Source organism: Salvelinus sp. IW2-2015, unplaced genomic scaffold, assembly GCF_002910315.2.
Source record: "Salvelinus sp. IW2-2015 unplaced genomic scaffold, ASM291031v2 Un_scaffold591, whole genome shotgun sequence".
Classification (NCBI taxonomy): domain Eukaryota; kingdom Metazoa; phylum Chordata; class Actinopteri; order Salmoniformes; family Salmonidae; genus Salvelinus; species Salvelinus sp. IW2-2015.
The window spans coordinates 160,497-174,053 of NW_019942581.1; the positions used below are offsets into that span (position 1 = coordinate 160,497).

General features: G+C 43.6%; 1 protein-coding gene across 1 annotated transcript in view; it reads right to left on the minus strand.

Annotated features, from left to right (window-relative positions):
• The window catches only part of sema3c (sema domain, immunoglobulin domain (Ig), short basic domain, secreted, (semaphorin) 3C), a 51,989-nt gene that overhangs the window by 18,367 nt on the left and 20,065 nt on the right, over positions 1–13,557 (minus strand). The window contains exons 3-7 of the mRNA XM_024135773.2: positions 10,231–10,391; positions 5,174–5,236; positions 3,609–3,684; positions 1,327–1,445; positions 368–458 (exon numbers count right to left, since the gene is read on the minus strand). Of these exons, the coding sequence (XP_023991541.1) occupies positions 368–458; positions 1,327–1,445; positions 3,609–3,684; positions 5,174–5,236; positions 10,231–10,391 (510 nt within the window). The remainder of the gene's footprint in view (positions 1–367; positions 459–1,326; positions 1,446–3,608; positions 3,685–5,173; positions 5,237–10,230; positions 10,392–13,557) is intronic.

Genomic DNA, 13,557 nt, shown 5'->3' on the forward strand with positions numbered 1-13,557 from the left:
TTCTCTCTGCCACCACTGCACCTCCTCTCTGCCAACCCCCGCCTTGTGACCGGACGGCCCGGGCTTGAGGGGCTGATGATGGGTAGGGCTGCTGACGCCACGGGGCTCAGGTGTCAGAAAGGCAAGCTGTGCGTGCGACACGGTGACTCTGGCTATTTCGTCAGCAACTTGACACCCGTCAACCAATCAGAGACCATAGGACGACACAGAGTGACGAGGGTGTGCGGCCCGACCTACGGCAGGGTCACCGATAAGGGGGATGGGGAGTGGGGTTAACCATAGGGTGTTGAAGTATAGCAGTTTGTGTTTTTGGATGACGCYTGCTACAGAGACATAAATAGAGCCAATAGAGGGACAGAGAACTTACTAAGCATGACGGAGACAGTGTTGACTCTAGGACTGAAGGAGCACCTTCCCTTCCCAGATTCCGCTCTGGAGTCAATGTGGAACACTTGCTCCTACAGGAAAATAAAATGTAAATAACAGATTTTAGAATGGGAATTTGGCAGAATTCTACCCTCCGCTCTTTTCAGCAATAAATATGAGATTATGAGCATTTCAAATGTTCTCAAGGTAATCAAGAGTAAGGTTTTATCCCTCTGGTTTAAAGAGTTGCAAAGCCAGCGCTGGGCTTTACCTTTACTGGTCTGTACGGGACATTAAAAGAACATGTCCTCTGATGGGCTGAGATGCTGTGTTTCCATCTCAGACCTGGCCCTCTGCCACCCCTCACAGTGAAATGGATCATCTGAATTTACAATCTTGGCGGTCAGCGGAAAATCCCCCCGTCCCATCCCCCCGAAAAACAGAGCAAAGCAGCTTTTCAAACAAAACCCTAAATGACAGAAGACACCATACTGCAGAAAGAGCCTGGTTTCGAACTCTGTGCCGATTAGCATTTGGCAGGCGCTGCAGACTGCTGTAACTATGAATGAGTTCAGTGAGCGCTTTTCTCCTGGAGGGGTTTCTCAGTCTCGTTTCCAGGGCCGGGTGGCCAGAGACCGGGTCAGACAGCTCCTCCATCCCTCTCTTCTCTGTCTCAGAGAGACTGACACACACGACTAAACTCAAATGGCTGCTTTCCTGAGGATGTCTTGGATTAAGACAGACTTCCTCTTGCCCCAGATGAAACATAAAAAATCCCATAGTTTGGTTTCAGAAGCAGATGCCCAGCCGTAAACCTACGAAGCTTTCGTTTCAGCAATATCCACATCACATATCCACAGGAATTTCCATTTGTATGAGAATATGGTGGTAGAGACTGTACTGTAGGTCAAGTATAGCATAGCTGTCATGGTCTGACTATAGGTCAAGGAGCATACTAACTTCTGGTCTCCTGCCCCTGTTGATGAAGGCACAGACAGGACTGTAGGCACCACTCCCACAGATGAACAGATGGGTTCTGTTGAACGGCTGGACCACCCGGATGAAAGTTCCACACCATGCTGCAGAAGTGATGGGGAGGAACAATTGGTTAGTACATTGTATGAAATAACCAAAGTATCCACAGCATGCAGTCAATCAATCTATCAACAGCAAAATCCTTCCAGACTGCAAATGTTGAGGAAGGTCATAAAAGCTTAACCAGTGGCCAAGTTGTGGAGTTTTGGTGCCAGAGACTGCGCTTCTATTTGCAATTCTATGAACATTACACGAGACTTTCTCACTAAATGTGTTAGCTAACAATCAGATGGTTATATTCCAACCTTTAACTACACTTAGCCAACTGGTAGTTGACTAGAAGTGCGGATAGTGTCGTGAGGCATACCCCTTAGGCCAAATACTTTAAACTCTGTTTTCACAATTCCTGAATTTAATCAACGGTAAAAATTCCCTGTCTTAGGTTCAGTCTCAAAATGGAGATCACCACTTTATTTTAAGAATGTGTAATGTCAGAATAAATAGTAGGGAGAATGATTTATTTCAGCTTAATTTCTTTCATCACATTCCCAGTGGGTCAGAAGTTTACATACACTCAGTTAGTTTTGGTAGCATTGCCTTTAAATTGTTAGACTGGGTCAAAATTTCTTCAGGTAGTCTTCCACAAGCTTCCCACAATAAGTTGTGATTTTGTCCCATTTCCTCCTGACAGAGTGGTGTACTGACGCAGGTTTGTAGGCCTCCTTGCTCGTACACACTTTTCAGTTCTGCCCACACATTTTCTGTAGGATTGAGGTCAGGGCTTTTGTGATGGCCCACTCCAATACCTTGACTTTGATGTCCTTAAGCCATTTTGCCACAACTTTGGAAAGTATGCTTGGGGTCATTGTCCATTTGGAAGACCATTTGCGACCAAGCTTTAACTTCCTGACTGATGTCTTGAGATGTTGCTTCAATATATCCACATAATTTTCCCATCTATTTTGTGAAGTGCACCGGTCCCCTGCAGCAAAGCACCCCCCACAACATTATGCTGCCACCCTGTGCTTCATGGTTGGGATTGTGTTTTTCGGCTTGCAAGCGTCCCCCTTTTTCCTGCAAACATAACAAGGGGTCTATATTGCCAAACAGTTCTATTTTTGTTTCATCTGACCAGAGGACATTTCTCCCAAAAAGTACGATCTTTGTCCCCATGTGCAGTTGCAAACAGTAGTCTGGCTTTTTTTATGGCGGTTTTGGAGCAGTGGCTTCTTCCTTGCTGAGCGGCCTTCCAGGTTATGTCGATATAGGACTCATTTTACTGTGGATATACAGTAGATACTTTTGTACCCGTTTCCTCCAGCATCTTCACAAGGTCCTTTGCTGTTGTACCTTCATTTCTAGGAGACAGAACGCGTCTCCTTCCTGAGTGGTATGACGGCAGCTTGGTCCCATGGTGTTTATACTTGCGTACTATTGTTTGTACATATGAACCTGGTACCTTCAGGCATTTTGAAATTGCTCCCAAGGATGAACCAGACTTGTGGAGGTGTCCAATTCATTTATTTTTTATTTTTAGCTCTTGTCTGATTTATTTAGATTTTCCCATGATGTCAAGCAAAGAGGCACTGAGTTTGAAGGTAGGCCTTGAAATACATCCACAGGTACACCTACAATTGACTCAGATTATGTCAATTAGCCTATCAGAAGCTACTAAAGCCATGACATAATTTTCTGGAATTTTCCAAGCTGTTTAAAGGCACAGTCAACTTAGTGTATGCAAACTTCTGACCCACTGGAATTGTGATACAGTGAATTATAGGTGAAATAATCTGTCTGTAAACAATTGTTGGAAAAATTACTTGTGTCATGCACAAAGTAGATGACCTAACCGACTTGCAAAAACTAGTTTGTTAACAAGAAATTTGTGGAGTGGTTGATAAACAAGTAACCTTTGTGTATGTAAACTTCCGACTTCAACTGTATATACTGTCATGAAGTACAATCATAATAGCTATTTCCAGTTTGCTCCCTGGCACTGGTAGAGTGGAAAAAAGCGTGTCAACAGTGAAAGTGATATCTTGTCAAAGCCCCGTCTTCAGGGCTGAGTATATACAGCCCTGTGATCTGATTACAGATCCAATCGAAATCTTTCCCTCTTCAGCACGAGGTGGGAGTGGCCGGAGCACTGGGCTTTGTGCGTAATAAAAACTRAGACCGCGGAGCGAGCCAGCGGAGGAGAGGAGCACCCAGGGAGCCATTAGGATCTTGGCCATCCCCACGGAAACGGGACAGCTGCGTCCGCTCACACTCTGCACACCAACTCTACCGAGAAAAACAATGATACGTCCAACATCACACACCCTTCATTCCTTCTCTCGCTTTTCACTTRCTCTTTCATTCCCTCTCCTCCTAGCAGATAAACACCCTTCAGATGACACCCTTCATCAACTCTACGCTCCCCACTGTCTGCTCATATCCAARAGCAGATTTACATATGAACTAATTTCATGTCCCAGAGCTTGCTTGGGTTAACTTAACTCCAGCCACAGCCCCCCTTTAGAGAAAGGCCAGAGCAACTGTATTAGGGGATTTAAAACCAGGTTGATGGCCTTTAAGGGAGGATCACACAGTGAGGGAACTTTTAAACATGGATTTAATCAATCTCAACCTTTTATACATACAATAAAGGAATATTTCTCCCCAAATGCCATCCTCCAGTGCTTAACAATGTGTGGTCGTAGTCTGGAGGCCCGGTGACCCCAGATTCTATCGTAAGGAGGAATTGAATATATACACATCAGGAGGGTAACCATAACAACCTGACAAGGGCTGCGATTCAGGAAGACAAATAKAATGTCAGGGAGAAACTGCATTATAAAAACAGAGTTTAAACAGAGAGAGAGAAAGAAAGAGCGAGTGAGGGGTAGAGCGAGACAGTAAGAGTAAAGCGAGGGAGGGGGGAGAGGCCGAGAATGCAAGAGATAGAGACCAGGCAGGGCTGCGAAAGAGAGGGATGGCAGAGTAGAGGCGGAGGAGGGAGGTAAGCCAACCACTGGTCTTCTCCACACAAATATTTGTGCGAGGCTGTCCACAGAGCTGGAGTCGTGACTCTAGGCAGCACTAATCACCCTCCACTGACTGGAAACAGCTTCTTCTCTACTCCTACAGTACACGTCTATGGTCCTACACTATAGTACTGTACAAGACCACAGCTCTCTGCCATGGTGGCTGTTGTTACTAACTACTAGCTTCGTAACAGTACACCACATGCATGCCTTTGAAGTCAGTCCAAATAAAAACAGGCCAACACAGTCCAATAAAAACAATGGAACAAAAACAGAACTTTTGTCCTATCATGCAAAACAGCCTAATTAGTTACAGAAAACTGAATCACCAGCTGCTGTTTTGAGATTGTCAATGTTGTATATGCTAATACAGAGACGCAGTGCAGTAAGGGTTCAGGCCAGGTTATGAGATCTGTTGTCAGTCACAGTGGGTTAACGTACTGCTTTCATGCTTGTTTGTTTTCTCTGGGTGGATTTGAGCACTCCTACGCCTCATTCTTCTATCGACTAACATAAGGAATGCCAGGAGGAGTCAATGACTCTCCTCAACTCCACATCTGCAGCCCTACGTGTTTGGAACCCAGGATGCTAACATGCTAATACCTCTAATACCTGCTAATGGAAAAGGACCAGACACATCCTCAGTATAGTGTGTTCATTCATTTAGTTAGCGGTTAGCATCACACATGACTTTCAGTGGATTTAGTTAGCGGTTAGTGCTACATATTGAGCGTTATTGTTCTTACCGTGGGGTCCTTGCCAGCCATTTGGCATTCCTCAATCTTGCTAACAGATGCAGGCCAAAACACCTGGTGAGAAACACAGAAAACAGCTTCATTAGGGACCATTGCACATCCTGGTCTTCTTGGAAAGCTGGGAATTTTTTTAAACTCAGAAACAATGGACAGCTTGTGGGAGCGGAAGAAAGGAAGAGATGAGAACATATTGAACAGAAATACACAGACTCTGAAGCAAACCGACAAACTTCACTTACTGTAGTGACTTCCTAATAGGGATTTTCTACACTGTAGTGACTTCCTAATAGGGATTTTCTACACTGTAGTGACTTCCTAATAGGGATTTTCTACAACTGTAGTGCTTCCTAATAGGATGCCCTACACTGTAGTGACTCCTAATAGGGATTTTCTAACTGTAGTGACTTCCTAATAGGGATCCTCTACACTGTAGTGACTTCCTAATAGGGATTTTCCTACACTGTAGTGACTTCCTAATAGGGATTTTCTACACTGTAGTGACTTCCTAATAGGGATTTTCTACACTGTAGTGACTTCCTAATAGGGATTTTCTACACTGTAGTGACTTCCTAATAGGGATTTTATACACTGTAGTGACTTCCTAATAGGGATTTTCCTACACTGTAGTGACTTCCTAATAGGGATGCCTACACTGTAGTGACTTCCTAATAGGGATTTTCTACACTGTAGTGACTTCCTAATAGGGAAATGCCTACACTGTAGTGATTCCTAATAGGGATGCCCTACACTGTAGTGACTTCCTAATAGGGATGCCTACACTGTAGTGACTTCCTAATAGGGATGCCCTACACTGTAGTCACTTCCTAATAGGGATGATCTAACTGTAGTGACTTCTAATAGGGACGCCCTACACTCTAGTGACTTCCTAATAGGGATGCCTACACTGTAGTGACTTCCTAATAGGGATGCCTACACTCTAGTGACTTCCTAATAGGGATGCCCTACACTGTAGTGACTTTCTAATAGGGATGTTCTACACTCTAGTGACTTCCTAATAGGGTGCCCTACACTCTAGTGACTTCCTATAAGGATGCCCTACACTATAGTGAACTTCCTAATAGGGATGCCCTACACTGTAGTGACTTCCTAATAGGGATTTTCTACACTGTAGTGACTTCCTAATAGGGATTTTCTACACTGTAGTGACTTCCTAATAGGGATGCCCTACACTCTAGTGACTTCCTAATAGGGATGGCCTACACTGTAGTGACTTCTAATAGGGATGCCCTACACTGTAGTGACTTCCTAATAGGGATGATCTACACTCTAGTGACTTCCTAATAGGGATGCCTACACTGTAGTGACTTCCTAAATAGGGATGCCTACACTGTAGTGACTTCCTAATAGGGATGCCCTACACTGTAGTGACTTCCTAATAGGGATGCCCTACACTGTAGTGATCCTAATAGGATGCCTACACTGTAGTGACTTTCTAATATGGATGTTCTTACACTCTTAGTGACTTCCTAATAGGGATGCCCTACACTCTAGTGACTTCCTAATAGGGATGCCTACACTATAGTGACTTCCTAATAGGGTGTCCTGTGACTTCCTAATAGGGATGCCCTACACTGTAGTGACTTCCTAATAGAGATGCCCTACACTCTTTGTGATTCCTAATAGGGATGCCCTACACTCTAGTGACTTCCATAATAGGGATGCTCTACACTGTAGTGACTTCCTAATAGGGTTGTTCTACCACTCTAGTGACTTCCTAATAGGGATGCCTACACTCTAGTGACTTCCTAATAGGGATGCCTACACTATAGTGACTCCTAATAGGGATGCCTACACTGTAGGACTTCCTAATAGGGATTTTTCTACACTGTAATGACTTCTAATAGGGATTTTCTACACTGTAGTGACTTCTAATAGGGATGCCCTACATGTAGTGACTTCCTAATAGGGTGCCTACACTCTAGTGACTTCCTAATAGGGATTTTCTACACTGTAGTGACTTCCTAATAGGGATTTTCTACACTGTAGTGACTTCCTAATAGGGATGCCCTACACTGTAGTGACTTCCTAATAGGGATGTCCTACACTGTAGTGACTTCCTAATAGGGATGCCCTACACTATAGTGACTTCCTAATAGGGATGCCTACACTCTAGTGACTTCCTAATAGGGATGCCCTAACACGTAGTGACTTCCTAATAGGGATGCCCTACACGTAGTGACTTCCTAATAGGGATGCCCTACACTCTAGTGACTTCCTAATAGGGATGCCCTACACTCTAGTGACTTCCTAATAGGGATGCCCTACACTATAGTGACTTCCTAATAGGGATGCCCTACACTGTATGACTTCCTAATAGGGATTTTCTACACTGTAATGACTTCCTAATAGGGATTTTCTACACTGTAGTGACTTCCTAATAGGGATGCCCTACACTGTAGTGACTTCCTAATAGGGATTTTCTACACTGTAGTGACTTCCTAATAGGGATTTTCTACACTGTAGTGACTTCCTAATAGGGATGCCTACACTGTAGTGACTTCCTAATAGGGATGGCCTACACTGTAGTGACTTCCTAATAGGGATGCCCTACACTGTAGTGACTTTCTAATAGGGATGTTTTACACTCTAGTGACTTCTAATAGGGATGCCCTACACTATAGTGACTTCCTAATAGGGATGCCCTACACTGTAGTGACTTCCTAATAGGGATGCCCTACACTGTAGTGACTTCCTAATAGGGATGCCCTACACTCTTGTGACTTCCTAATAGGATGCCTACACTGTAGTGCTTCCTAATAGGGATGCCCTACACTCTAGTGACTTCCTAATAGGGATGCCCTACACTGTAGTGACTTCCTAATAGGGATGCCCTCACTGTAGTGACTTCCTAATAGGGATGATCTACACTCTAGTGACTTCTTAATAGGGATGCCCTACACTGTAGTGACTTCCTAATAGGGATGATCTACACTCTAGTGACTTCCTAATAGGGATGCCTACACTGTAGAACTTCCTAATATGGATGCTCTACACCACATATGTCAGAGTCAAGGCCCGCGGCCACATCCGGCCCGCGAGAAGGTTTTTTACGGCCCTGGGATGATCTTGATTTATTATTAGAACCGGCCCGCAGACCGCAGCAACCGGCAGCCCGCAGATCTTTTACACCCAATACTACATTCCCACAATGCAACGTGACGCACCGAGCAGTAGGCTGCTTCATTTCAAATATTTATTGGCACAGCAGTCGTCAGCATCACAGTAAAATTAACTTTCAGATACCCATCAAAAATGGCAAAAACGGAAGGTGGACACTGAGACCGGGGGTTTCAAACAAGGTGGGAGTCGGAGTATATGTTCACGGAGGTAGCTGGAAAACCTGTGTGTCTTCTGTGTGGAGAAAGTGTGGCGGTACTGAAAGAGTTATAATCTGAGACGACATTATGAAACGAAACACGCGGACAAAAACAAGAATATGGACATGGAACAAGGCTACAAAAGGCAGAGGAATGTTTGGCAGCACATACCTGTGTGAACAACTGTTTTCTTTGATGAACCTGAACAAAACATCACACAGAAGTCGACTTATGCTGAACACCTCCACTCAATTCTGAGGATTTCCTCAGCTCAGAGCCTTACCCCGAACATTGATGAACTTGTGGAAAAGATGGGACACCACCAAGTATCACCCTCAACCTCAAAACAGTGAAACATTACTGTGCAATCACATATTTAGAGTTTTTACTCAGTTCAAGTTTAAAAGTTAAAGTTTAATATTGGTTTTCACTGCATGTTACTTCTCTTAAACAAAGTGTTGTTTTTGATTAATAGATTTTTGCACTTTATTTTTGTATTTCAATCCAATATATATTTTAAAATATTTCAGTTGAGTGGATGATAGAAAATTGCTATTATTGTTTTTTTTCTTTGAAGTAAATTTAGCCCACTTTTGCTAAAAATAGAAAATATAGGCTACTGATGGTGCCTTGAATACCGGTTTCTTTCATTTAATGTTCATGTTATGGGATTTTATATAAAGGAAATTTGTCTTTTGTGTCTGTTGAAAATTAAAGATTACTGACAGAGCCATAGAAGAAAATATTGCTTTATTTATCTGATCATATTGGAATATATTTGTTAGGTTTTCAGTAGGTTCAATTAGGTTCACTAGACTATATGCGTCATTTAAAAATTTTTCAATGAACATTCGAAACAGTCCGGCCCTCGGCTTGTAGCTAAATTTTTTATTTGGCCCTCCGTCCATTTGACTTTGACACCCCTGCTCTACACTGTAGTGACTTCCGTAATATGAATGTCTACACTGTAGTGACTTCCTAATAGGGATTCCTACACTGTAGTGACTTCCTAATATGGATGCTCTACACTGCTAGTGAACTTCCTTATCATTGATGATAACTTGTCTACAGTAAATGCTATATTTCCAATCCCGTGAGGAGCTTGAAGGATCTAATGCTGGGAACGTATCAGGCAATTACTTTGCAAATGGATGTGCTACAGCTCTCTCTGGGGTAAACTAAATGCATTCCCATCTGTTCTGCTCTTCACGCCTGTCAGTTATAGACAGGATAGCTCCCTCACTGCACACAGAGATACAATTAGCATGGAACTTCTGTTACAGAATCACAGACCTGCATCAAGCACCACTAATATATGTCATATATTTTGCTCCATGAAATGGGTGTGATCTAGCATATAAAACGTACTATATTATAATTGAATTACCACCATTACTGTTCTTGTATAACTAGCCTAATGTATTCAGCCATGATCTGCCACATGCAAGGAAAGCTAAATGAGATCAACATCATTTTGTCTCCTTGATAAATAGGATGGAAAGTAATGGATGTAATGTAGGCAACGGACAGGGAGTTATGAGTCAACACACCATCATACTATAATACTGTAAGGCAGATGAAGTCAGTATCCTGCTATATCCATTCTCTACTTACAATACTATCACAACAAACAATGATCAACTAAACATTTCCCTGATGCTGTAAGGAAAATCCTCTTAGCAGTTTAATGGACTGCTCAGAGGACCTCACCTTGAGTGTCCCATGGGTGATGTTGTTGATGTCCATAGACAGGACATGGTCCTTACAGCCTACATACATCCTGTCCTGGTCCTCATCCATCAACAGGATCCTGTAGTCCATGGCCTTGTCTGACAGACTGTAGTACTCCACCGTCTGGGAGGCCTGCAGGTCTGTGGGATACAAACAGACAATGTTATGGTGGGAAATAATGAGGAATCTGTAGCGTTTACAGCAGGACTATACCAAGTCAGCTAACACTGACTAAACAACAAGTGCATAAAAAGTGATTGCATCCGTTTTGCAACGCCTGCACTAGATTTCACACAACACAACTTTCCAGCCACTTTATGAACACTGGACTATCATGGTGAGCAAAAGAGATCTGTGGAAAAACCATTTACTTGGTTGTCTCTCTGACCGACCAGCTACTGTAAAAGCCCTTATTGTCCTGAAGCTATAAGGAAGAAGTAAACATCCTCTGTCTCTAAGCGTCCAGAGACGGAGAGCTCTCCATCCAAACCATCAAAGGCCTTCACTGTCTATGCCAAACTCATGCATATTCATCACTATTGACAGAGGGCAGGAATGGAGGAGTTGAGAGCAAGTTGATCCTTCTTCCTTTGTCTTCTCTCTCTAATCAACAAACAGGCTGGCTGTGCTCTCCTTCAGGCCTCCAGGCTAAAGTCACTTTTCATTATTCTATTCAATAGTATTGCACATTGCTTTTGAGGTCGAGGCCCTTTTATCCTGAATGAAAGCTGTTTTCCAGTACCTCTCCTCCCCCTCTCTTTTTGATCATGGATGTGTGTTTAGTGCTGTTGCCATATGGAAGAAAGCTAGAGTTGTTTACATGAATAAGTACCATTTCCCACGCCTCTTCACTCTATTGATCTTGACATACCTCTATAAGCATCCTCATATCCTACGCCCCAATCATATGTAGAGAAATCAACTTGAGCTATATTGTTGAAAAAGCATAAATTAGTCGGTTGGTGTATCATGTATAATTTTAGGCATGAGCATTCTCACAGTGCGGAATGAAGAACACACACCACACACACACAAAATATGCTTTGTTTCCACCAGACTCAAATCTAACACGAAGGCCCTTGTCAAACTCTAACAAGCCAATGTGCATTTAATAAAGGGAACCTCTGGAAAAAGGAGAAGATCACATCTCCAAAGTTTTACAGCTTAGGAGATAGTGTCGCATTGGGCTCAGGGAGATATTGGGTTAGCTCAAGCCTTCGGCTCATCAGGCTAAAGATGTTCAACAGCAGCTCTGCCAGAGATCAGGGAAGCCAGGCGAGCCACCAGGGGTGAAGGAGTAACTATAAGAACTAATTAAAACCATGCTTCACTCCAAACCACTCTTACCTACATCCCTCCAGAATAAGCAGGCAGGGGAGAGATGTAAAGACCTTCTTGGAAAGGGTTTTATTTAATATTTTACTTATGCTTGAGGGAAAGGAGTGTTCAGTTTACAAGCCTGTGGGCTCCTGCTTCTGATTTTCCTGGAGCCAAAGGTGCTGACTCTCACTTAATGATTCCTGTTTACAGAAGGGTTTATTGTAGCCCTGCTCAATGTGGATCTGGAATCCCCCCTAAAGTCAATGCTCTTGGTACAGTCTGATTCTATCCATATTGTCCCTCTGGAACATTTCACAAGGGGAACAAAGTGTTCAGAGGGGTGTGGGGTGAGGTGGCCCGGGTGAAATAACTGTTATTATTATCATTAACTCTGTATTGTTTTCTCAGTGGAGGAATTGGAGACTTTCATTTTTCCTCCCGTGGGTGGAAGCCCTAACTAAGTCCAGTGTTTTGGGGGGAAACGTGGCAGGCGTGCGTCACATGACCCCGCCATCCAACTGATCCACGGTGAGGAGAGCATAGCCTCTGGTGCATACCAGGGATCCAGTGTCTGTCTGCTCATCATGACCCCAGCAGGAAACACATGAGTCATGCCTGGGCAAGCATTACAGCCTTCTATCAAAATGTCACAATAGCCGTTAGTGTAGTGCACCTGCACTCTCTAAAGAAAACAACAAGACTCACTTCAAGTGCTTTCTCCATCATTTTCTGCCTGAGATACATGGGATTTGCACAATTTAACATGGGTCTAATTTATAATGAGATAGGCTTACAAAGAGAGATGGTGGCAGGCAAGTCTGTGGATGTTTATTCTACTACCCATTAACCTTTGACCTGATGGGATCGGAGGTCATCCTTGTGGGACGAGTTAAGATTTTGACGCCATAACATTAATACGTGGCTGTGGAAATGTAATCAAGCCTTAAACTATATAATGGCTGTCATAGATCAGTGATAATGAGTTCCAGAAGTATCGCTTAAAGCATTTGAGGTCAGTGGCTGATACATGTACAGTACTGTCTGTTGCCATATAAATCATTGGGTTGACAATGAAACCCATGCTCTTACGATGAGCTCCGGCCTGTTTATTGAAAACCAACATATCAAATGGGAGCTCCCATATTCTCTCATCACAATGAATTATAAATCCATTAGGTTGTAGTAATATTCCCGAGCCACGTGATTTATTAGTCACGGGCTTAGCCTGCATTCCACTATGATGACATCACCAGCAGAGATCCTGAGTATGTCATAAGTGTTTGTGGATATAATTGGCAAAATTGTCCTTGTCTGTCCAGTCTGCTATGGCTGGTGCTGTTTATGTAGACTGGATTCACTCAGATGTGGCTTGAGGATAAACTGGCTCTAAATGTTAAACATAATGAATAAGAATGTTGTTCATTGTTATTGGCTCGGTTGAAGTATTCAGGGGGTCGTAAAATGGGAGGACACCACCCTTGACAGTAAGACGTTGGGGAGGTCTGGTATGTAGGTTGAGCTGCTGTGGTGATGACTGAGGATGAAATGGCGTATCCCTTGTTGTTTAGGCATCATGGACAGGATACAAAAACATTTCTGGCCTCGTTATAGAACACGCCCGCAGGAGGACAACGCAGAGCAGTGGTGAGGACTGAGTAGAGGATTGTGGGTAGTCTATTATTTATGTGGGCAGGTGGGCCACACCAGGTGTGCCTCCTGGTAGGACTCCCGAGTTCACTTTGACTGACCAGGAACGGTCATCCATGTAGTGGACTGAAGGTTGCAGAGCAGCCGACCGCTACAGGTGACCGCACAGTAATACCTCTAGTCCCTTTGAAGAGTGGTTCATTTGTGAGAGCTTGGTCAAGCGGAAGCGGCACAAAAACCTTTTGTAGGGGCCAAGAGACCACAACGGTCATTCAATATTTAAGASTGGTGGTGGGTTGCGGGCTTCGCATGGTCGTACACTGCCGCAGAGCAACTGCA